Raw genomic sequence first — 23,841 nt, forward strand, 5'->3', positions numbered from 1 at the left:
TACTATAATACAAACATTTTATGTATGTTCCACATTTGATAAAGAAACTTTATAACTTGAAAAATAAAACATTTAAGTATTGAATTTTCCTTTAGTATTTTTTGCAGTTTTGATTTGGAAATTGGAATTTGAGCCTTTTCTCTAAGATTGCATAAGAGAGTCAGGTGTGGTGGTGTGTGGCTTTAATCCCAGAACTCAGGAGGCAGAGGTACAGGCAGGTGGATCTCTGTGAGATCAAGACCAGCCTGGTCTACATTGTGAGTTCTAGATCAGTTGGGGCTACAGGGAGACCCTGTCTCAAAAACAAAGAAACAAACAAAAACAAAACAAAATATTAAAAATGTTTTGTAGTAAATTTATATGGTATAGTATATAATACAGTTTATCCTTTAAGTGGAAGAAATTTTTTAAAACTTTTATAGTGGAAAAGTAGGTATTCAAAAATTTATTATTTCCAGTTAAGAATAAAATTACATTAATACAGCATTTTTAAATATTGAGAAACTTTCCAGGGTTTTATGATTCTGTTACTTTGAATTCATGATTGATTATATTTAAGTTCACAGCAGCACCTTAGCATCTAGTTCATTGTCTACAAGTTTTGAAGCATATTGGTCACTCCTATTTCAGAAAGAATTAGATAGAGTATCATTTTCTTAGAGTTTGGAAAACAGAGGAAAAGCTTTTGGACTGTACTACAAGTTAGTTACTTTATAGTGTTCCAAAGAGAGTTTGACTAAAATTGAGTCAAGAAATGATATAATTTTGTAATCACTTGCACCTTCCTTTGGAAAAATATTCACATTGTTTATATGTGTTTTGAAATGTAGAGGATTAAGTTTGGTCAGGTTCTATTTTGTTTAGTATTTTTATGCATAAAGATAATGCCTGATTGTGACAAGTTCTGTACTTCCCAAAATCAATACTGTTTTGTTGCATTGTTTTCAGTGTGCAGAATTTTCCACTTTTCTGAATGTTTGCAAAACATATAGGAGTTCACATATGCACATACATGTTTTTTCACTTTAACTCCATGCTTTATATGCTTGCAAATATCATAATCTTGGGGGCTAGAGAGATGATAAAGTACCTGCTGCACAAGCATAGGGACCTGAGTTCATATCCCCACCATGGACTTAAAAGCCTGGAGTGATGGCATGTACTTGTGACCCTCGCACTAGGAAAGAGGGAATGGATGCAGGGACAGGATGATCCATGGTTCACTGTCTAACCAGCCTTGTCAAAACAATGAGATCCAGATTCAGTAAAAGATCTTGACTCAGAAAATGAGGTGGGGGCCAGTGTGATGGCTGAATAGGTTAAGATACTTGCCACCAAGCCTGATGGCCTGAGTTCATTTCCTGTGTCCTATATGATGGAAGGAAATAACCAATTTCTGCAGTTTGTCCTCTGACTGCCACATGTTTTATGACATACCTTCATGTACATGTGCAAACACACACATACAGACACACAGACACATACAGTAATACATGTAAAAACATGAGGTGGGTAGTTCCCAGGGAGGAGGAGTCATTGCTTCAGCTATGTGTCCACTGTGAGCCCACCATAATCCAATGGATAGTTCCATGGCTCACAAGACAACCCTGGATAAACTTAGTGGGTCACAGAACAAAAGACATAAATGTGGGAAAGGCACTTGTATGGGGGAGGGATGGTTCATTGGGGTGGCAGGGAGACAAGAGTGGGCAGGGGGTGGAAGTAATCAGAAAACATCATATGCATGCAATGAAATCATCAAAGTATAAAAGTAAAAGAGAAGAAAAAAATTAGCTAGTGAATAACAAAAGAGGGTGCCTACCATCAGCCTTTGGTCTTCACAAGTGGAGTGAGTCCACCCCTCACACAAAGAATGTCAGAAATTATGTTATGCTCATGCATACAAAAATGTATATATGCTAATAGTTAATTCATTTTTTTCAGTTTCCCCTCCCAGCTTTATGGAGACATAATTTACAAATAAAAATTGTATATATTTGGGCACACAATATGTTGTTTTGATATATGTATACATTATGAAACAATTACTACAACCAAGCTATTAGTTATTTAATATCATGATCTTTTTTCTCGTGAGAACAATTAAGATCTACTCTTAGCAAATTTTGAATATACAGAACATTATTGTAAACTGTAGTCACTAGTCTATACATGAAATCTCCAAAAATTTCTCATCTTGTAACTTACTGAACATTCATATCGACAACTCCGCATTCCCCTCACCGAATTTCCTGTTACATGCCTCCCCTTCTCTGTTAGACTGTTTCAGATTCCACATAGAAATGATGCCATACATATAATAAGTTATTAAGATTATTATACATGTATATGTGATACACTATTTCATTGTCATGATTATTTCACATGATAGTGAATTTTATAAAAATCACAAGAAACATACATCATTTACTATGTGAGATATTCTATCATTTATTTATGTTAATTATTTTTTTCATAAGTGTGATACGTGTGGTAATTATTTTCTTTTTTAAATGTGAGAAAATAAATGTATTATGAGAGTAAGGTACCTTCCTAAGGTCAAATATCATTGCTCTGGCTTCAGAGTTTACAGATACCATTTCAGTCAGGTAAGACTGGAATTATCATCATCCTTCAAACTTTGGTTATTTGTGATTTCAGGCAATTTATCTATTTTTTTGTATTTTTCAATTTGTTGACTTATATGCATAAAATAATTGTACTATTTTATCATTCTGATGTGTTCAGTAGCTATAGACATGCACTCTCATTTACTCTTGGTGTTGGTTATGTCTTTTTTCTTTTATTAAAATTTTGTTTATATGTTGTACCTATATGTATATAACGTTTGTGTACATATGTATGTGTGTACACATCTATATGTGTGCATACAGATGCAGGTATGTTTGTGTGTGTGTGTGTGGAAGCCAGAGGTAGACATCAGATGTCCTCCATTTTCACTGTCCGCTATCTTTTGAGAACAGGGTCGCTCATTGAACTTGGTCCTTACTGATTGGCTAGTCTAGCTGGCCAGGAGTATGCAGGATTCTCCTGGCTCTGCTTCCCCAGGGCTAGGATCACAGAACCACACAACTGCACCCAGTTTTCAAGTAGATTCCAGGCATCTGAATTCACGGCCCTCATCCTTGCATTCTTAACATTTAGCTGACCCGGCTATCTTCTCAAACACTCTTCTCTTTCTAAGTTTTCTTTGTCTCCATGTTCAAGAATTTTATCAGTCTTTCCAAAGGACCAGTTCTTAAATTTTTTTTTTACTTTTCTTTTTCAAAATACTGATTTTTTAATCTATCAATTCTTTCAATCTCTTTATTTGGGGTTTAATTTGCTCGTATTTTATTTTTGCTGGTTATCGAAATTCTGTGTTGGCTATTTTATTCTAGTTTTTTTTTTTCCTGTGTAATGTTAGTGACTGAACCCAGGGCCTTGTACATGCCTTGGTAGGCACTCTACCACTGAATTACATGCCACTTCATCATTCAGCACTCTAAAGATGATGCTGTATATTATTTTCCTTAGCATAATTTCTAGTATGAATTCTTCTGTAATAACTTCCTTCTCTTAGGCAGTGTGATTTTTTTTCTTATATCAAGATATTCTTTTTGCTTTTCATTATTCAAAATTTGAATTTTATCTATTTTTTGGTTTGATTTTGTGTTTATTTTATTGGTGTTTAAGATTTAGGGGATCTGTGGTTTGATGTCTGCATTAAATTATGGAAGTTCTCAGCCATTCTGTCTTTCTGCTCCATTATATTTCACCTATTCTTCAAAAATTTCTTGAGATTCCCATAACATGTAAAGAATGATTTTTAATTGACTTCTTTATTCTTTCTTTTCTTTCAGGATGAGTCATTTCTTTTCCTACATCTTCATTTCACTGATAGCTTCTTTGGATGTGTTCAGCCTGTGTGTCGGCCTGTGGAAGCCGTACTTCATTTGTGTTCTGCTGTGCTTTCCTTTAGTTTTATTCTGTTTATATTTTTAAGCCATCCCAGTTATAGCAATTCTATAGTTGGAATTTATGCTAAAACTACTTACTTTATTGTGTATGTTGCCATTTTCCCCATTAAATCTTTTATCACATTAATTAGTTTAAATTAATTGTCTGTTAATGCTGATGTCTGTATAATTAGAATCTGGTCCTGACATTGCTGTTATCTTAGGAATGTGTCATTTCTTGCAGTTTTGGATGCCTTTTAACTTTTTAAGTTGGACATTTTGAGTAGGACCATAGATATTGAAATAATTATTATTTCTGTGTTGAGATAAACATTTTCTTGCTAATTAAAAAAAATTAGAAGAAGCATTTCATTACAGCTTTAACATACTCAATAACAGTTTCCAGAGCAAAGATACATCTCCTTCAAAGGTAGCTATAAAATTTTGAGGTTCACTGTTGAATTAATACAGTTGTACAATATTGAATTCAGTATGAGCCCTGTAAGAAATTGTTTCTTATAGAAAGGCTCATTGTTTTTGCTAATAACACTGAGATGTTGGTGTATGCATCTCATCTATATGTATCTGATTATTACTAGTTATAATCAGTTGCACTTGGATCCTTGGCACCTTTGTATGACTATAAAGTCATCAGGTAGATTTCAATGGTAATGTTTATCACCTCTACTAATTAATATGACATAAATTTTTATGCTTTCTCCTCAAATATAATTCATTTTAAAAAATTTGTTGATTTTTTTGTTTATATATATCACACAGAACATCCCAAACCATCTTATTCAACTATACACCCACTTCCCAGATGGCACCCTCCCATATCCTCCCTTCCCCACTACAGCCCTTATACTCTGCTATCCCTGCTACTGTCTGCTGTGTTGTCGGCACACCCAGCCATTCCCCACTACTTGTCCATCTGGTGAATCTAGTTAGCCTATCTAGAGGTCTTTGTTTTAGGAAGGTCAGCTTTTCTCATCTAGCAGCAATCAGTTGTCAATATTCCTTTAGATAAGATTGGGGTCTGCTGTTCATTTTTCCAGTTCTATGCTGGGTTACTATATGGGAGTCCCTTTGGCCACCCTGGCCAACAACTCAAAAGGTATCTCCTATCTGGCATTGTTGCTTGTTTTGTAGCCTTTAGCTATGCATATGGACTCTTGTGAAATTATATTGGCCCCTTTAATCTTTGGTTATACTTTCCTTTTGGGTGTTGAAGGCCATACAGTTGGTCCAGATAAACCAATTTATTTTTATTCTTAAGGCCATTTGAGGATCTGTTCCGAAGGGGTAACATGGGCTTGGGAGGAGCACCTGGCTCCTTTCTTTTACCAGTTCCACCTATGTGAAGATAAGTCAAAGGGATGGCTGGCTTCGCTTGGAAGCATGGAGGAAATCATTCCTCTGTGTTGACCATCCTCTTTGTAGACTGGACACTGGTTCAAGTCCATCTCATGGGGTCTCCTCGGCCTCTTTGATCAAGAGGACAGGTGACCTACCACAATTGCAGGACATTTTGAGAGATGCTCATAGTCCTCTGGAACTAGTTTTTATGTTAAGGTTTTGAATTAGTTAAGATGTTAGTTAAGGCTTTGATTGCACTCAATGTACTGAAAGATAAAAAGGTCTTTTAAAATCTTTTTCTAAAATATATTTTATTATTTTTATTTTATGTGTATGCATGTATTGCCTACATGTAGGTAAGTGCACCTGTGTTGTGCAGTGCCCACGGAGAACAGAAGAAACTGTCAGATCCCCTGGAATTGGAGTTACAGACAGTTGTTAGGTGCCTGTTAATGCTGGGATTCGAATCCGGGTCGTCTACAAGAACAGTGTTCTTAACCACTGAGCCATCTCTCCAGCCCCAAAGGCCCTTTAAAATCTTTTATGTCTGGTTCATTAGAATCTTTTTCCAGTGTGTGTGTAGTCTTTGGTTCTAGTTTCTTGTTTTATACTGCTCCCTGGAAAGGGGTCTCTTTTGAATTTCTGCCAGCTTTGTTCCACTGTTATTTTAACCCCACTCTTAGTTGATGGTAATTCATTCAGAGACAGGGGAATTCTTTGATAGTCTGATCAAGCTCTAGTCTTTTGCAGGCCATGTTCCTAGATCTTGGGAAATTTGCCTTTCCACTTGGGTCACCTCTTCCTACAGCGGTAATTCTGGTTTAGTGTTTCTTCCTGTTTGCTGAGGGGTTTCTTCCTGTTTCTTTTCTGGCCTGCAGCAGATTTCTGTAGTACTCCAGGTGACAGGTTGTGTTTTTTTTTTTTTGTTTTATTTTTTTCCAACTCTCCCTGTAGATAAAAGCTTTGTTTTTATTTTGGGTGAAATAAGTATCGGCTCAATTTCTGCAATGCTGCTGATATTCTCTTGTAGGAAGCTTCCTATGGAAAAGTTTGCCTAGGATTCCCTTGATTTTTTTAGTGAGAACCTGGAGGTACTTATAAATGGAGGGGCTATACGAGGGTCAACTCCTCCATAGTGTGTGGTCCTCTGGGTTCCTATGCACACCTTGGTCTGTACTTGGCTTTTAGCAGACCATTCCAAGGACTTTTCTCACTTATACATATGGCAACTGAAGCTAATGCTCAACCTGGTTCTGCCTGCCTGCCTGCCTTGTAGATGCTAGGTGTGCACAGCAGCCTCACTTCCTTGAGAGGATTAAGAAGTAGCTAAGTGGAAATGTTTCCTAGTGTAGTGGTGGGATTGATGTTCTTATATTCTCTTATCTTTATCTAAGCTAAGCTAGAGTTATAAAGTTTTTTTAAATAATAAACAATTTCACTTGTTAACTTTTATCATAGAGCCTTATGGCTTTAAGGCATGAGCTTCTAAAGATTTAATCCAGTTCTGAATTTTTGGATAACCAAGTTAGGAAGGATGAAATACCAATTTTAATGAAATGGTTATTTACTGAATGTCTGTTGTTGCATGAATTCTTAATTCTTAATTCTTACCTTATTTATCTGTTCCAACTACATAGCCCTTGGCTTTATGAATTTCCATTTAGACTTAGGATCCATGAATGATCACTGACAAGTGATATTGTAGAATTAGTTCTTACATTGTGTATGTAATTCTGTGATACGTTTTCAAAATGTGCTTTGAAAATATTTTAAAACATAAAAGTAGCCACAGGGACACTTTATTATAGATTGCATGATGCTCAAATTTCTGGCTTTCATATTTAACACTAAATCATATGTTTCTTACATTGAAAGACATACTATCAAAGATATAGTATATATGTGTATATAAAATACACACACAAATACATACACACACATATATATGCATTTTGTATATGCACACATATACAAAGTTTATATTTATAAAGTATATATTCATATATACAATAAATACTATTTATGTATTTTAATGAATTATAAGTTCAATAAGCTTTCAATCTGCATATGACATAGATCATATTAAATGCCTAGAACCAAGGCTACTACAATGTAATCATTAACAGTGAAGATTTCTTTTTCTGTATATACTATTCAGAATAGTATATAAAACAAAAGTTGGTTACTGAATATCTTTTTTCTCAATGTATATTTTTATTGAATTTTTGTGCATTTCATACATAACATCTTAATAATATTTAGATCCCACCATTCACACTCCCATAGTCCCCCACTGGATTTCATGCATTCTGTCATATATATTAAGGCCTATGGAGTCAAGTTTCTGTACTGAAATGTCTGTGGGTGCTAGTTCATCCCCTGGAGTCTAGTCAACCTGTCTAGAGCCAATCCCTTAAAGATCAGTTTTCCCTAATTCAGCAGTAATCAGCTGCCAATAATTCCTCAGCTAAGTTTGGTGTCTGCTGCCCCTTTTTTCTAGTTCTATGCTGGGTTTTTGTCTGATGAGGTTGCATGGGTCTTGTGCATGGTGTCACCATTGCTTTAAGGTCATATAAGCAAGTTCCCAGAGGCCTGGAAGACTGTTTCTTTATGATCATGTACCAATCCTTGGCTCTTAATCTTTCTGCCCCATCTTCCACAATGATCTCCGAGTTCTGGGTAGGGGAGGTTTAATATAGGAGTCATATCCAGGGACATGTACTCTTCAGTCTCTTATTCTCTGTACTTTTGCCAGTTGTGGCCTTCTGTGTGCATCACATTCTGTTGAACGAGAAAGCTTTACTGGTGAGAGTTGAGAGATGCATTAGTGTTCTCTGTACCCCTTATCTGTTATGATCTGTGAGCTTTGGGTATAGAGTTATGATTGTAGATGTGTCTCTCAGACATATATTCTAGGTGTGAGAGCAGTTGTAGAACTCTGTAATAGTCTCCATCTGTTGCAAAAAGAAGCTTCTTTATTGAATGGTGACTAGAATACTTGTCTATAAATATAAGGATCCATATTTAGCAGGCAGTAAGAAATTACATTTTTCTAGGGATATGACAGAGGTGAGATTTTTCTCTAGGATCTATGACTCTCTAACTATGTGTATTTGGGTATGTTTATAGTGCCACCCATGAGTTCCCTTCCATTGAGAGGGCTTTAAGTCCAATTAGATAGTTATTGATTATCCCCAAAATAAAAGTGTCACTGTTGCATCTGTATAGTTTGTTGGGCCAGTCATTGTTGTGATTGTTAGGCTTTAAAACTGGCGTTGGACCTTTGATTGATTTTTTTCCCCATAGCAGCTTGCATAGTATCCTCACGAACTTTGAGACTAGTCTTCAGGTAGGAGGCTTCCATGTCAGTTCCAGTTCCATTGCTCAAAGTTCTGTGTCTAAAGTATGTCCTATCTTCAACAGTAGGGTCTTACTTTCAAATTCTGGGAGGTAATCAAAGGCTGTGGCTATAGCCTATGTTATTTTGGGAGTCTCTTGGACTACCCTGACCCTCAACCCAAAGGGAGGTTTTTCCTATCTGGCACTGTGTTTCTTATTATATAGCCATCAGGTATACACATGCACTCATATACAGATATTGTATGTGTATTTTTCAGTGGATTTTTGAACTAATACATTTTCCTTTCATTTTTCATACTACCGAGGTTTTATTTATACTTCCCGCCTTTCTCTCCACTCCATCTACCCTCCCTCTTCCATCCCCAGTTAAAGTACCCCCATTTTCTCTTGATAATACCTGTCTCCTATTATCCCCGCTCTCTTTGAGCTCTTCCTTCCCTTTTACCCCCATGGTTCCTTATATATCCTTTCCTCCTCCCTTTCCAGTTGAATATTCCAATTCTCCACCCCCTGGTAATATCTATTTCCTACTATCCCTCTCTCTTGGGCTCTTTCTTTCACTTTACTTCCATGGTTCCTTTCCATTTCCCTGGCTTCTGCAGTTACATCAGGAAATATACTCACATGTAAGGATTTGGTGCTAAGATTCACAAACGAGAGAGAACATATGTCACTTGTTTTTCTGAGTATGTTTATTTCACTTAGTATAACAGTTTCTAGTTCCATCAGTTTACCTGGAACTTTTATGATTTCATCCTTCTTTACCACTGCATAGCACTCCATTGTGTAAATGCACCACATTTTCCTAATTGGTTCATCAGTTGAGGGACATTTAGGTTTTTTCCATTTCTTAGCTGTCGTGAAAAAAGCAGCAACAAAAATGGATGTACAAGTATCTCTACAGTAGGATGAGTCCTTTGGATATATTCAAGATACTGTATAATCAGATCATACAGTAGATTCATTTTTAGATTTTAAAGAGTTCTCCATAGTGTTTTCCATAGTGGTTGCATGAATTTGCAATCCTACCAGCAGTGAATGATCATACCAGAAATGAATGATCATTTCTCAACATCCTTGCCAGCATTTTGTGTCTTTTGTTCTCTTGATCTTAGCTAGTGTGACTGAGGTAAGATGAATCTTCAAGTGGCACCAGACTTGGTGTGGTGACGTGTGCCTTTAATCCCAGGTGCTGGGAGCCAGAGGAAGGTAGATCTCTGCGAGATTGCCACTAGCCTGGTCCACATAGTGACTCCCAGGTGGACTGGAACTAGGGAGACCCTGTCCAATAAATAAATAAATAAATAAATAAATAAATAAATAAATAAATAAATTGGTTTTGATTTGCATTTACCTAATTACTAAGAATGTTTGAACACTTTTTGAGGTGTTTCTTAACCACCTTTTTTTCTTCATTTGAGAACTCTCTGTTTCAGGTCATTATCTCATCTTTTTATTGGATTGTTTGCTTTTTTGTTTTTTGAGTTCTTTGTATATTCTGAATATTAATCCTCTGTCAGATGTGCAGCTGGTGAAGATTTTTTTCCACTCATTCTATTTCTTCTTCACTTTTTTCCTGTACAGAAGCTTTTTACTTTAATGAAGTCCCACTTGTTGATTGTTGACTTTAATTCCCAAGCAACTGATGTCTGATTTAGAAAGTTTTTTCTTACACTTATATCTTGTAGAGTCCTGCTATAGTTTCAGAGTTTCAGTTTCACACTGAGGTCTTTGATGCATTTGAAGCTGACTTTTGTGCAAGGTGAAAGATAAGGGTCCAATTTCATCCTTCTATGGATGGAGATCCAATTTTGCCAGCACCATTCGTTGAAGATGTTGTCTTTCCTCCAATGTGTATTCTTGGCACCTTTGTCAAATATCAGGAGGCTGAAATTGCATATAATCATGTCTGGGTCTTCTGTTATGTTCTGTTGATCTGCTTGTCTGTTTTTATGCTAGTACAGTGCTGTTTTTATGAGTATATCTCTGTAATATTGTTTGAGATCTGGTATGGTGATCCCCACTGCATTGCTCTTCTTGTTCAATGTTGTTTTGACTATCTGGGGTCTTTTTTGTGATCCCATATGAATTTTAGGGTACTTATTTCTAGTACTGTGAGGTATGACATGGGGATTTTGATTGTCATTGTATTGACTCTGTGAATTGCTTTTTGTAGATGGTTATTTTCACAATACTAATTTACAATCCATGAGCACAAGCGGTCTTTACATTTCCTGGTGTCTTCTTCAATCTCCTTCTTCAAAGATTTAAATTTTTCATTATAGACACATTTAATGTTTTCAAAGAGGTTTATCCCTAGATATTTTTGAACTCTTTCTTTGATTGCTTGTTATTGGTCTATAGATAGGCTATTACATTTTGTAGATGGATATTGTAACCTGCCACTTTGCTGAAAGTGTTAATCATTACTAGCAGTTTTCTGGTGGAATTTTTGGGATCTCTTATGTATAATATCATATCTGCAAATAGGGATAACTTGATGCCTTCTTTTCCAATTAGTGGCCCTCTAATTTCCTTCTCTTGTCTTATCTCTCCAGCATGAGTTCAAAGACTGTATTAAAAGGAGTGGAGATTGTGGACAGCCTTGTCTGGCTCCTGATTTTAATGGGAATGATTCCAGTTTTCCTCCATTTAGAATGATATTGGCAGTGGATTTGTTGTATATAGCTTTACTTATGTTGAGATATGTTCCCTCTTGTCTAATTACCTCCAGGACTTTTAACATAAATGTATATTGGATTTTGTCAAAGACCTTTTCTGCATCTATTGAGATGACCATGTGACTTTTGTCATTAAGCGCATTTTTGTGTTTTATTACATTTATTAACTTGTGTATATTGAACCACCCCTGCATCTCAGTAATATAGCCAACTTGATCATGGTAGATGATCTTTTGATGTGTGTCTATATGTGGTTTATATAGACAAAGATTTTGTTCAGAATCTTTGCATCTCTGTTCATTAAGGATATGGGCCTATAGTTTTCATTTTTCTTGTGTCTTTATATGCTTTTGGTATTAAAGTGATACTGGCTTCCTAGAAGGAGTTTGGAGGTTCTCCCTCTGTCTCTGTTTTTTTCGAATAATTTAAGCAGTATTGGGTGTAGATCTTCTTTGAATGTCTGGTAGAATTCTGCTGTGAGTCCACCAAGCCTTAGCTGCTTTAGTCAGGAGGCTTTGCATTACTGTTTTGATTGCCTCATGTGCTCTGGGTCTGTTAGGCTGTGGATTTCTTCTTTAGTTTTGGTGGGGCCCATGAATTTGGAAATTAATCCATTTCTTTTTTAAATGTATAATTTTATTGAATTTTTGTGGATTTCATGCAAAAAATCTTAATCATCTTTGTACTTCATCCTCCATCTGTACCCCTCAATAGCCCTCCCCCGCCCCAGTTTTCATGCATTCTATCATATATGTTAAGGTCTATCGAGTCATGTTTGTGTAACCAAATGTCCTTCAGTGCAAGTTCATTCACTGGGGTCTAGTCTGCCTATCTAGAATCTCACCCTTAAAGAATATCAACTCTTTCCACCCAGCAGTAATTAGCTGTCAATAGTTCTTCAACTAAGGTTGGGGCCTGCTGTCCATTTCCCCAGTTTTTTTGCTGGGTTTTAGTGTGATTGAATTTGCATGGGTCTTATGGATGCTGGTATCATTGCTATAAAATTGTATGAGCAAATTCCTAGGAGCCTGTAAGTCTCTGTTTTCTTCTGGTCGTGTACCTTATCCCCTGGCTCTTAAAAATCTTTCTACCCCATCTTCCACAATGGTTTCTGAACCCTGGGTGGGTGGAGTTTAATATAAGAATCCTGTACTGTGATCATGTTCTGCAGATTCTTATTTTCTACAATTGTCCATTTATGTCCTTTGGGTTCATCACCCTCTGTTCTATGAGGAAGCTTTGTTGTTGAGAGTTGAGAGATGCATTAGCATTTTCTCTAGCCCTTGTTCTACTGTTCTACTTATTCAGTGAGCCTTAAGTGTAGAGGTTTCATTGTAGATGTGTCATTTAGGGTTGGGTACCTCACAGACACTGATTCTCCTTGTGTTACCAGCTGTGGTAAACACAAACTCTGTACTAGCCTCTATCTGTTGTAAAAGAAGCTTCTTTGTTGAATGATGGTTGGTGTACTTGTCTGTAAATAAAATAATCTATATTTAGCATATAGTAAGAAATTATGTTTATCTAGGGATGTGAAAGACTTAGGGTTTTCTGTAAGATCTATGACCTCTCCAGCCATGTGTATATGACTGTGTTTACAGTGCTACACATGAGTTCCCTCCCATTGAGAGGGAACATTTAAGTACAATTAGATAGTTGTTGGTTATCCCATAGACAGCAAATAGATGGATTTTGTTTCTTAATCCATTTCACTAGGCTTTGTCTTTTAACTGGCAAGAGGAGGCCATTGACATTTAGAGTTACTATTGAAATATATGTATTAGTTACTGTCATTTTAATTTGTTTTTGTTCTTGGTCCTATTTTGTGTTTCTGTAATTATACCTTCATTTGTTTTCTTCCTGTAACCTCTTAGGTATAGTCACTCCTGCCTTCAGTCCTTTTAATTGCTTCGAGTAGTCTGTAGGTTTGGTTTGGTGGACATGAATTCTTTCATTCTATTCATGTCATGGAAAATGGAAAATGTTTCTTTCTCTTTCATTTATAATAGACAGTTTTGCTGGGTAAAGTATTCTGGATTGGCATCCATGGTCATTTTGTACCAAGAATACTTTGGTCCAGGCTCTTCTGGCTTTCATAGTTTGCACTGAAAAGATAGTTTTAATTCTGATGGGTTTCCCATTATATGTAACTTATTGTTTTTTTCTAGCAGTTTTCAGTACCCTCTCTTTGTTATGTACATTTAGTGTTTTTTACTGTGGTGCGCCATGAGGAGCTTCTGTTCTGGTCCTGTCTAGTTTGTTTTCTATTTGCTTCATGTACCTGTATTGGTATATCTTTCCTTAATTTGGGGAAGTTTTCATCTGTAACCCTGTTGAAGATCTGGTTGATGCCATTGACCTGAGATTCTTATCCTTTCTCTATGTCTATGATGTGGTAGATTTGATCTTTTCATGGTGTCCCACATTTCTTGCATATTCCATTCTATTGTTTTTCTAAGCTTTATCATATTCTTTGTTTGAGCAGTCCAGTTCTTCAACTTTGTCATCTATTCTGTTTTCCATTTCATTCATTCTGCTTGTGAGGCTTTCTCCTGCCATTTCAAGTTGGCTTGCTGGATTTTTCAATTCTATCTTCATTTCGGCTTATGTTTTGTAAATTCACTTTTCTTGTCCTGAATTGTTTTTGTCATTTCATTCAAACATGTATTTGTATTTTCTTTAGCTTCAGTCAGGAATTTCTTCCTAGCTTCTTTGAATTCTTTGAGTTGTTTGTGTGTTCTTTAACTTCTTTGATCATGTTTATGATTGTTCTTTTAAATTCTATGTCCTGGGTTTCCCCTGGGTAGTTCTCATTGTAGTATACTTCTGTAGGACTGATGTTTTATTTTTTGGGGGGGGTGGGGGAGGAACATATTCTCTTGGTGTTTCATACTATTTGTGTTTCCTGAGTTGTCATTTGGGCATATGGATTTCTTTTGTTGGTTGTGTGTCTGATACGAAATTCTAGTCTGCATTTGTTTAGTTGAAGTTTGGTTCTGTTTATATTGTTGCTGTAACTTGGTTGCTTTTTGCTAAGGGGGGAATACCCATTTGGCTTTTGCTTCAGGTTCTTACTTTTGATTTTTATTGGTGGGATAGGATTGGCACAGTTCTCTCTAGTGAGGTGAAGGGAGTTTAAGGCTATGGGGGTCCAGTGGCTCAGTTCTGGCAGGCTAGTGAGGAGGTCTCAGGCAGGAAGATCAGGATGGGTTCCTAGAGCTAATGCTTTGGTGGAGTCAGTGAGGGGAGGGTCTAACTAGCTAGGCTGAATAGGTGTGGTCCCTGAAGCCAGAGAATGCAGCTAGTCTGGGTGCACAGGATCAGGATGCACTAGGCAGGATCTGGATTAGGAGGCTAGTCTAGAGTTCTCAGTCAGGAAGTGTAATTGAGGGCCTGGGCCCTAGGCTGAAAGGGAGAAAGGAAGACAGCATTTTGTTTCAAGAGAATGGAGCTGTTCAGGGTGCAGGGGAATAAAGCTTCAGTGGTCAGAGTCTGGATTAGGAGGCTAGTACAGAGATCTGAGGCAGGAAGTATAGGAGTTGGCCAAGGCTGGAAAGGGGCCAGAGAGAATGGAGCTGGTCAGGGTTCAGGGGAGTAAAGCCACAGTAGGAGGTGTTTGATTTACTAGGGTAGTATGCAGGTCTGGCAGGCAGATCAGGAGGGTCCTACAGGCAAGACAGGGAATGGGGACAGCCTGGGGAGGGTCTTACTAACTAGGCAGAAGTAGGTGTGGGCCCTGAAGTTGAAGAATGGGTCTGGGTTCAGGGGATCAGGATGCAGTGCACAGGGTCTGAGTTAAGAGGCTAGTCCAGAGATCTGAGGCAAAAAGAGCAGGTATGGGCTTAAGTCCAAGGCTGGAATTGGAAACAGTGGGAGGAAGAAGAATGGAGCTAGTCAGGCTGCAGGGTAATGAACCTCACTGGGTGACTCGTGAATATCTTTTGTTATATGTGTTCTTATACTATATGATATTATCTGTGCCAAATATAGTACATGTATATGTGTATGATACATTTTTTGATACTGTTGGTGTAGGAAAATTTCATTGAAAGTTATTATCAAGGTATATATAGCTTCATTGATGACAGGATAATTCTCAAATTTCATTAAATTTTAAAATTGTGATACTATAAAGTGCTTTTTTTCTGAAATGTATAGTAACCAGTTACCAATTATTACTTTTTAGAAAATAACATCTTAAGATAAATATGTAATCTTTTATCAGAAGATATTTGTGAAGAAATAAGCATTACAATGCATTCTAAATTTATATCACATTTTTCAGCTTCATCCAGGATATAGAAATGAGAGAGCCCAAGGCATAATTCTCTATGTAAATTCCTTGGAGTGGGTATATCTGTCTATTCATTTCTCCTTCAATAGATGAAGCAGGCCTTTGTGTGTACTAGAAGCTCAATAAATATTTTTAAAACAAATTAATAATGAAAATGTCAGTGCTAAGAACACTCTGGTCTTTTGCCTTAGTCTGAGGAACTATCTTTTAAAATGTATAAGTATTAAATCATGTACTTAAAAATAGAAAAATGTATAGTCATTTCCTGAAATAATGATTTCAATTCTAATGAATAGAGTATTAAATTATTAAGTACAAAATTTAGTATTTAAAATTTTAGTGATACAAAACCTTAGCTATGAACTTTTAGAATGTTAATCTGTCTGCTTAATGATTTGTTATATTTGCTTTACTGAGCAGCCGTGTGAGTTAGGGAATCACCTGTTTTCATTCTTCATTGCACAAATAAATGAACTGGACTTCAGAAGATGAAGTCTCACTTTGTGAGAGAGGATAGAGCCCTCAAACCCATATCTTAATGTCTCAGTGACAGATTTACTTTCCATTCGACAGCATAATTTTCTTCCAGCGTGATAGTTACAAAAGCATGTTGGGATCTTACTTTCCATTTTAACTCCCAACACCTCAACTCTGTGGTTGGTTGACCTTGAGCAAGCCTGATGATCTCACTTTCTAATGTGTTTTTATCTTTTTGTAACTCCCAGTGTTAGAAACCAACTTTTATTTTACAACCCATTCTGTATAGTAACAAGAAGTTTTCACTGTTGATGATTCTACTGTAGTAGCCTTTGTTCTAGGTATACTGTTTGGTCTATTTCATGGCAGATTATAAGCTTACTGAAGTTATAATTCATTAAATATATAAATGTTTTTATATAATATGTAAATATATGTACTATAGAAAATATATAATTTGTATACACATATTATATATGATGTGTATATATACACATTGCACAAGTATATTTATATATGTGTATATGTACTGTATTTCAGATAGCATCTCTTACAATGCAAGGAACACTTGTGTATACATGTCATTCTTAGTCTCTTACCAGTTAGGCAGTCCCACAATGAAGAACTGTCTTTGGTGAAATGTCACTCTAAGGAGGTCATCCTTGCTGTACTTATACAGGCACCAAATGCAATGATTAGCTCTGCCAACTCCTTTCAGTGACAGTGTACACAAATTTGGATGGCTTTAGATTGCTTAAAATGTTTTGGTATTTTGTGTCTGTATTGTGATTTAAGCTGTATGTTATGGCCTTATTAGAAAACAGCACTGCACAAGTGACATCCACAGGAAGCCTCATATTTCAGAACTTTGAGGAGAGCATGAGTGGAGTCTATACATGTTTCCTGGAGTACAGACCTACGGTGGAAGAAGTTGTTAAAAATCTTCAACTGAAATACATTGTTTATGGTAAGAAGTGAATAGAATTGTGTTTTAACATTTCTTAATGTTGCTACAATATTTAAACATTATAATAGGATTGTTTTTAAAAGACTTAGAGTTTTAAATTTAAATATTTTGAAAGAATTTTTACAAAAAGAATTTTGTTGTTTTTAGTATTCCAATTTTAGAAAGACCATCCACATATATTATGCTGTCTATATGAACAGTAAGGAGACAGAATAGTTAACAAGGCATAGCTGCTTTCTTCAGGGATATGCTGACTTCTAAGTCCATGAATTCAACCAGCAGTGTAAAAAATCATGTTTTCAAATTACCATGATGATAACGAGACATAGTTTGAACTGCTTTTAAATTCTGAGTGTCATGGTAGCTGGTTCATATGCATTGTCTACATCAGGATCAGGAAGTACCTCTGTAAATGTGTTTTGATGTAGTTTATTCTATTGAATAAAATTGAGAAGGTTGATTTGATATGACATAACAAAAAGGGTAATCTAAAGCACAGTTACAAGTTGAATGAACACAGTGAGACCCGGGTGTAGGAGAAAAATGGCAGACAAAGAGGTCTTCATCCTTTCTTCAGAGCCTGTGAATATACACCCCACATGGTGAAAGAGACTTAGCCATTGTGACTAAGCACCTTTGTTTTAGTTACTTTTCTTGTTGCTGGAGAAACACCTGAGAAGCAACTTAAAGGCAGAGGATTCTCTGGCTAGTAGTTTAAGAAGGGGTGCAATCCATTATGGCAGGAGGGGATGGTGCTGCGAACATAATTCAGGAAGATAAGGGATGAGTTCTTGTGCCCATTCTTCTCTTTTTAAAATTCTTTCTCCTTTCTCTCTCTCTTTCTCTTTCTCTTTCTCTTTTTTTTTTTTGTGTGTGTCCAGTCAGGGATCCCAGTCCATGAGATGATGCCACCCACATTCAGGGTAGGTCTTTCTTCCTCCATTAAACCTTCCTGGAAACATTCTCATAGGCACCCCAGGGGTGTGTCTCCTGTTATTAAAAATTTGGTGACGTTGATGATAAAGATTAGGCATCACCATCCTGAATTAAGTAGGTTGACCTAGTTTATTCACGAAGGCCTTGCTATGAGACAGGGTTTCACCCTGGCCCACATGGGTCCTGAGTCACAGTAATTCTTTTTCCTCAGCATCTCAAGTACTAGAATTGTAGATGTGTGCCCCCAAGCCACAAGGGTTGTTATAAAAGGGAAATAAAAAGATCAAAGAAAGGATATATCTTGATTTTATCCTAGGAACACTTTTGTATTTATAGTATCCAGTATTGAAATGTGTTACATCTCTAAAGTAATAATGAAACATAAATGACATTGTTTTTACAGTCAAGATGCTGAACAAATGTTCGATTTTTAATGGTTTCCTGACAATTTTCTTGCTTACTCAAAGAATTCTGTTCTATATATCTAAGAAGGAGATATATTTATGATAAATTACATTAATTTTATTAGGCATGTAATTTTTTTAGATCTTTCAAGTAGTTAAGTTTCAATTTTTGTTACATGGTAGTTATCTCATATTGTTATATAACAGCTGATCACAGACTTCAACATTCATTTTCAAAGCATATTCACATAAGTTACAAAGCTGTAAGTGCCTAAAGAGTACTGGTTTATAAAAATGATAATCATAGTAAATATCACTGAGTACTTAGTATGTACCAGGCAATGTTGCCTTTTATGTTCAATTATTAAGCATCAACAGAGTACCTATTTATGTAGTATAATCAGTAACTAGGGCTAGAATGCGAAATGCTTATGTCCTGCCTGTGTTGGAGATGGTCCCTGCCTTGGGAGTATCCAACTCTCTAAATCTCTTGATATGTAGGTGTGTATAGTGCTTTGTATAGTAATGCAGTTATTATTATTTTTTAAGACAAAGTCTCCCTGTAGCCTCAGCTGACCTGGAGCTCCCTACGTAGACCAGACTGGCCTCGATCTCACAGAGATCATCCTGTATCCGCCTCCTGAGTGCTGGGATTAAAGGTGTGCACTATGCCTGGCATAATACAGTTTTTTATTAAACAAAAAAGCTACTAAATGTATATTTTTTAATTTCATAGTCTATTTGACTGAAACTGGCCAGATTCTCATATCACTATTATATAAAGTTATTTATTTATTCTCTTTCTCCTTTTTCAATTAGCATAGACAGTAGTGAGCTGTGTTTGCATTTTTCATACATGCTTTGTTTGTGTTGCTCACCCTCCCCTATTCCTTCTCTACTTTCCATCCCCTACCTTCGTGTCACATGTATTTTATACCCTCTGTTCTGGTTTGCTTTTTTTTTTTGCTGACTCAAAGCATTGGGGAAGGAAGGGCTTGATGTGGCTTACAGGCTATAGTCTGTCATCAAGGGAAGCTGCAGCAGGAACTGAAGCAGAGCCAATGGAGGAATGCTGCCTACTGGCTGGCTTACCCTGGCCTGCTCAGATACCCAGTCCTACTTGCGTAGGGCTAGTACCACTAACAGTGGGCTAGTACCACTTGCCTAGGGCTCTCTTCCATCAATCATCAATTAATAAAAGAGCAGTTTGAGGGAGGAAACTTCTCAATTGAAGTTCCCTCTTCCCTGGTGTCTTGAGTATTGGTCAAGTTGGCAGAACTAACCACCATACTCTTTCTTTTCCTTCCTTTCTCCCTAAAGACCTCTTTCTTCCCCATTCATGGTCACCTTTCTAGTTTCATGACCTATAACTATTGACATATATAAATATATATCTATATATAATATCTATCTATCTATTTATCTATCTATCTATCTATCTATCTATCCATCTAATCTATCTATCTATCTATCTAGGCTCCTCATGTAAGACAGAGAATGCATTTGCCTTTGAGTTTGGGTAACCTCATTTAATATAATAACTTACAGATTCATCTATTTTTCTATAAATTCCATGGTTGTATTTTTCTTTGTGACTAAATAAAATTCCATTGTGTACCATATTTCCTTTATCTGTTTATCTTTTGATGGATATAGAGCCTGGTTCCATTTCTTACCCACTATGAATACTATAACAGTAGGTATGGATATGATGGAGAAAAGCTTGATTATGATAGTTCTATTTTTAATTTTTTAGAATCTTTCATACTGATTTTCATAGTAGCTGCATCTCAAAGGAGAACCTTTGGTTTTTTCATTCCTATTCACAGATGATACTGATGGAATTTTCCTTAGTGATTAGAAGCTGTCTCTTCCCTACCATAAATACAAAGTTTGACAGTATCAAAAGTACTTAATTTTAATCTTAATGTACATGTATGAAAATAGGTAGTGAAAATATTCCCTTCAGTGTGAGTGGGGAGTTCTTCCTTAGAATGTAAGCCAGGGGCAGGTGGGAGGGTGCCATGGCTGACGGAAGTGGCACTGCACTCCTTGTCTCATAAGATGACATTTTGATTTTGGTATTGTTATGAATTTATTTTCATTTTTACGTTTCTTGTCCCTTTCCAGTGAGATTTTGAGATCTGTAAAATATTATAATTCAGTAAAACGAATTACCAATTTATTAAAAACATACTTTGGAAACCATTTTTGGTAATAACATTACTGCAGTTTCTTCTAAGATTTAATATTTGAATATAGAGCAGTACAATTTTTCTAAAATTTTATATTTAAATTGTGACCAGTCAGTGTGATGCCCAAGTTTGAACCACAAGTGTAGCGAGACCATTTTCCTTAGGTTTGACTCTTTTAAAAAATATTTTATTTATTATTTTTATGTGTATGTGTGTATTGCCTGAATATAAGTAAGTGCACCCGTGCCATACAATGCCTGCAGAGGACAGAAGATGCTGTCAGATCCCCTGGAACTGGAGTTATGGACAGTTTTCAGCTCCCATGTGGGTGCTGGGATTTGAACCCGGGTCTTCTGCAAGAACATTCAGTGTTCTTACTGCTGAGCCATCTCTCCAGCCCTCCCCCCTTTAAAAAAAATATTAGGTTTGACTCTTAGCTTTGATAGCATAGGCATTGAACATTTGACATGATTCCTGTGTCTCAATTTCTTCAAGCCTGATATAATAATAATGTGTGTGTGGTGGGGGATGGGTCTTCCTGTAGCCCCAGCTGGCCTGGAATTTGCTATGAAGACCAGCCTGGCCTTGATCTCATAGAGACAGACCTGTCTCTGCCTCTGTGCTGGGATTAAAGGCATGTACCACTATGCCTGGCATAATATTTCCAGTTTTAAAATGCTGAAATATTTTTAAGTACCTTTGATGAGGGACTGGAGAAATGGCTCAGTAGTTAAGAGCCCCGGCTGCTCTTACAGAGGACACAAGTTCGATTCCCAGCTCACATAGCAGTTAACAACCATTCCCAACACCAGTTCCAGGGGATCTAACACCCTCTTCTGACCTTGGTAGGCATTTTACAACACAAATGCACTTACACACATGCAGATAATACACTCATACACATAAAATAAAACATCATAAATAAAACATTTAAAAATAAAGTACCTGAGATAATATTTCATACTTAGTGACTGCTAGGTAGGTGTTAGTAAAGGTGAATATAGCTATTTTAAGAACATGAAATATGAACATAAATTTATTACAAATAACCATGACATATGCATATGAATTATTCCAACTAATCATCTCTTTAAAATAGTTGTATGTTTGAATTGCTTAAATGATCATGCTTTTGTCTTTTCTCTGTTTAATTTTTGTAGCTTATCGTGATCCTCATTTTTATTACCAGTTCACAGCTCGGTATCATGCCGCTCCCTGCAATAGTATCTATAATATTTCTTTTGAGAGGAAACTTCTTCAGATTTTAAGTAAACTGGTTCTTGACCTTTCATGTGAAGTTTCCTTACTTAAGTCTGAATGCCATCGTATTAAAATGCAAAGAGCTGGTTTGCAAAATGAATTATTCTTCACATTTTCAGGTAAATATTTGAAATTCTTTAAAGAAAAACAAATTGAGAACATAATAAATTTTAATGAAATATGAATTATTGGTAGGGTTTTGAGAATGTGAATGTTATGAATCTGAGTGTATTTCCTGCTCTCTATTGGACTTAATGCTAATAACCCTCCAAATAAAATCCTACTGACTTATGCCCTTAATGAAAAGTTTGCTGTGGTAATTTACTGTAGAATGAAAGTTAGTGTTAGGATCCACCATATGTAGTTGCAGTGATTCAGTTTGTAGAAGCATTTACTTATAAGATGGCTTGGCATTGTAGAACAGAAGGGGATTCATTTTAATATGCTGTTATGAATAATGTAGGGTGGAGGCACATTAGTTTTGGAAAACAAAGAACTGGGCTGGATATTGATCTGTATATCAATAATCTCAGGAATAAACATCCATGTATTTTATAGGATGTCCTCTTCTCTTTCACTTTCCTCTCATTTTTTGGACATTTAAAATTTAATTTTAACAGAAAAAATAGGCATGAAACCTCAAAGGCAAGAACAAGAAATTTCCCCTTATTTTCCATACTACTTTTCTTTTTCTTTTCTCTAGAAAAATACTGACAATTTTTATCAGCCCTGCTTGAGACACATTTATTAGATACAGGGTAGTTTTTTTTTTTTTTGGTCATGGATACATCTTTAGTATCCAGAGGCCTTATGAACCTTTGTTTCCTGATCATTTTAATGAATACACGAGTCCTTAGAACGTTTTAATTAAATTTGAATCCACCAGAGAAAAAAGATGGTATGCAGTATAGTGATTGTGTGGTGCCTTTCTTTGCATTTCTTTTGATGAGTGACATTTCGAGCATTTTTTCATTGTTTACTGATCATTTAACTTTTTTAAAAGACTGTTACCATTTTTTAAATTGTTTAAATTGTGGGGATATTTTGTTTCTGACTTGTCAGAATTTTTTATATATTATTGATACTAGATCTTTATTAGGTACATGACATGCAAATATATTCTTTCATTTTATTGGTTGTTTCTAGACTTTTAAAATATATTTTATTTATTATTTTTAGTTTATGTGTTAGTGTATTGTGGGCATATTTGTAAGTGCAACTTATAGAAGGAAGAGTTTATTTGGCTTACGGTTCCAGATGGTTGAGTTCATCATGGTGGGAAGGCATGGTGGGAGAGGTGGCTGACACAGAAAGCTCAGTGCTTCAAGCAGGCAGGAAGCAGAGAGAGAAACTGGAAGTGGTACATAGCTTTGAACTCTCAAAACTTACCTTCAGTGATGTGCTTTCTCCATCATGGACATACCATCTAAAGGGTCCGTGACCCTTCCCAAACAGTACCATGAACTGGGGGTCAAGTGTTTAAATATTTGGAGCCCATGGAGAATACTTCCATTGAAGTAGCCGCACCACTGTTGCTCTAAATGGGCACATTTGGTTTGGCAGGATGTAAGGTAGACAACAGAGTTGACAGCTGGGTTAGGATCATTGATGCTTTTACTTCCCCATCAGTGATAGAACACTATTGAAAGCTAGCCAGCAGGGTGGGAGCCTTCTGTTTGACTTCTCTATTTCTTGCATTCAAAGTATGTGATACCTTCAGCAATAAGCTGTTATCAACTTGTTTCTTTTTATGTGTGTGGCAGGATACAAAATAGATTACTAAAATCACTAGCCTTTTATATACAAATAACATGCATTCAGAGAAAGAGATCATAGAAACATACACAGGAGGTCTTTCCATCTTCTGGTTTACAATTTTCTTTTTTTATTTTTAATTAGGTTGAGACAGGGTCTCCCTGTAGCCCCAGCTGTCCTGGAACTCACTATGT

At 36.2% G+C, this 23,841-nt stretch overlaps 1 protein-coding gene across 3 annotated transcripts in view; it reads left to right on the plus strand.

The window, feature by feature from the left end:
- Positions 1 to 23,841, plus strand: part of Zpbp (zona pellucida binding protein) — a 102,335-nt gene that overhangs the window by 31,218 nt on the left and 47,276 nt on the right. For 2 of the 3 annotated variants that reach the window (XM_029554167.1, XM_029554166.1), the window contains 2 exons: positions 16,948 to 17,097; positions 21,793 to 22,011. In XM_029554167.1, coding sequence (XP_029410027.1) covers positions 16,948 to 17,097; positions 21,793 to 22,011 — 369 coding nt within the window. Of the gene's footprint in view, positions 1 to 430; positions 434 to 16,947; positions 17,098 to 21,792; positions 22,012 to 23,841 lie in introns of all 3 variants that reach the window. The other variant, XM_029554165.1, reaches the window with a different exon arrangement.

Source organism: Nannospalax galili, unplaced genomic scaffold (genome assembly GCF_000622305.1).
Source record: "Nannospalax galili isolate Female #2095 unplaced genomic scaffold, S.galili_v1.0 scaffold304, whole genome shotgun sequence".
NCBI classification, from domain to species: Eukaryota; Metazoa; Chordata; class Mammalia; order Rodentia; family Spalacidae; genus Nannospalax; species Nannospalax galili.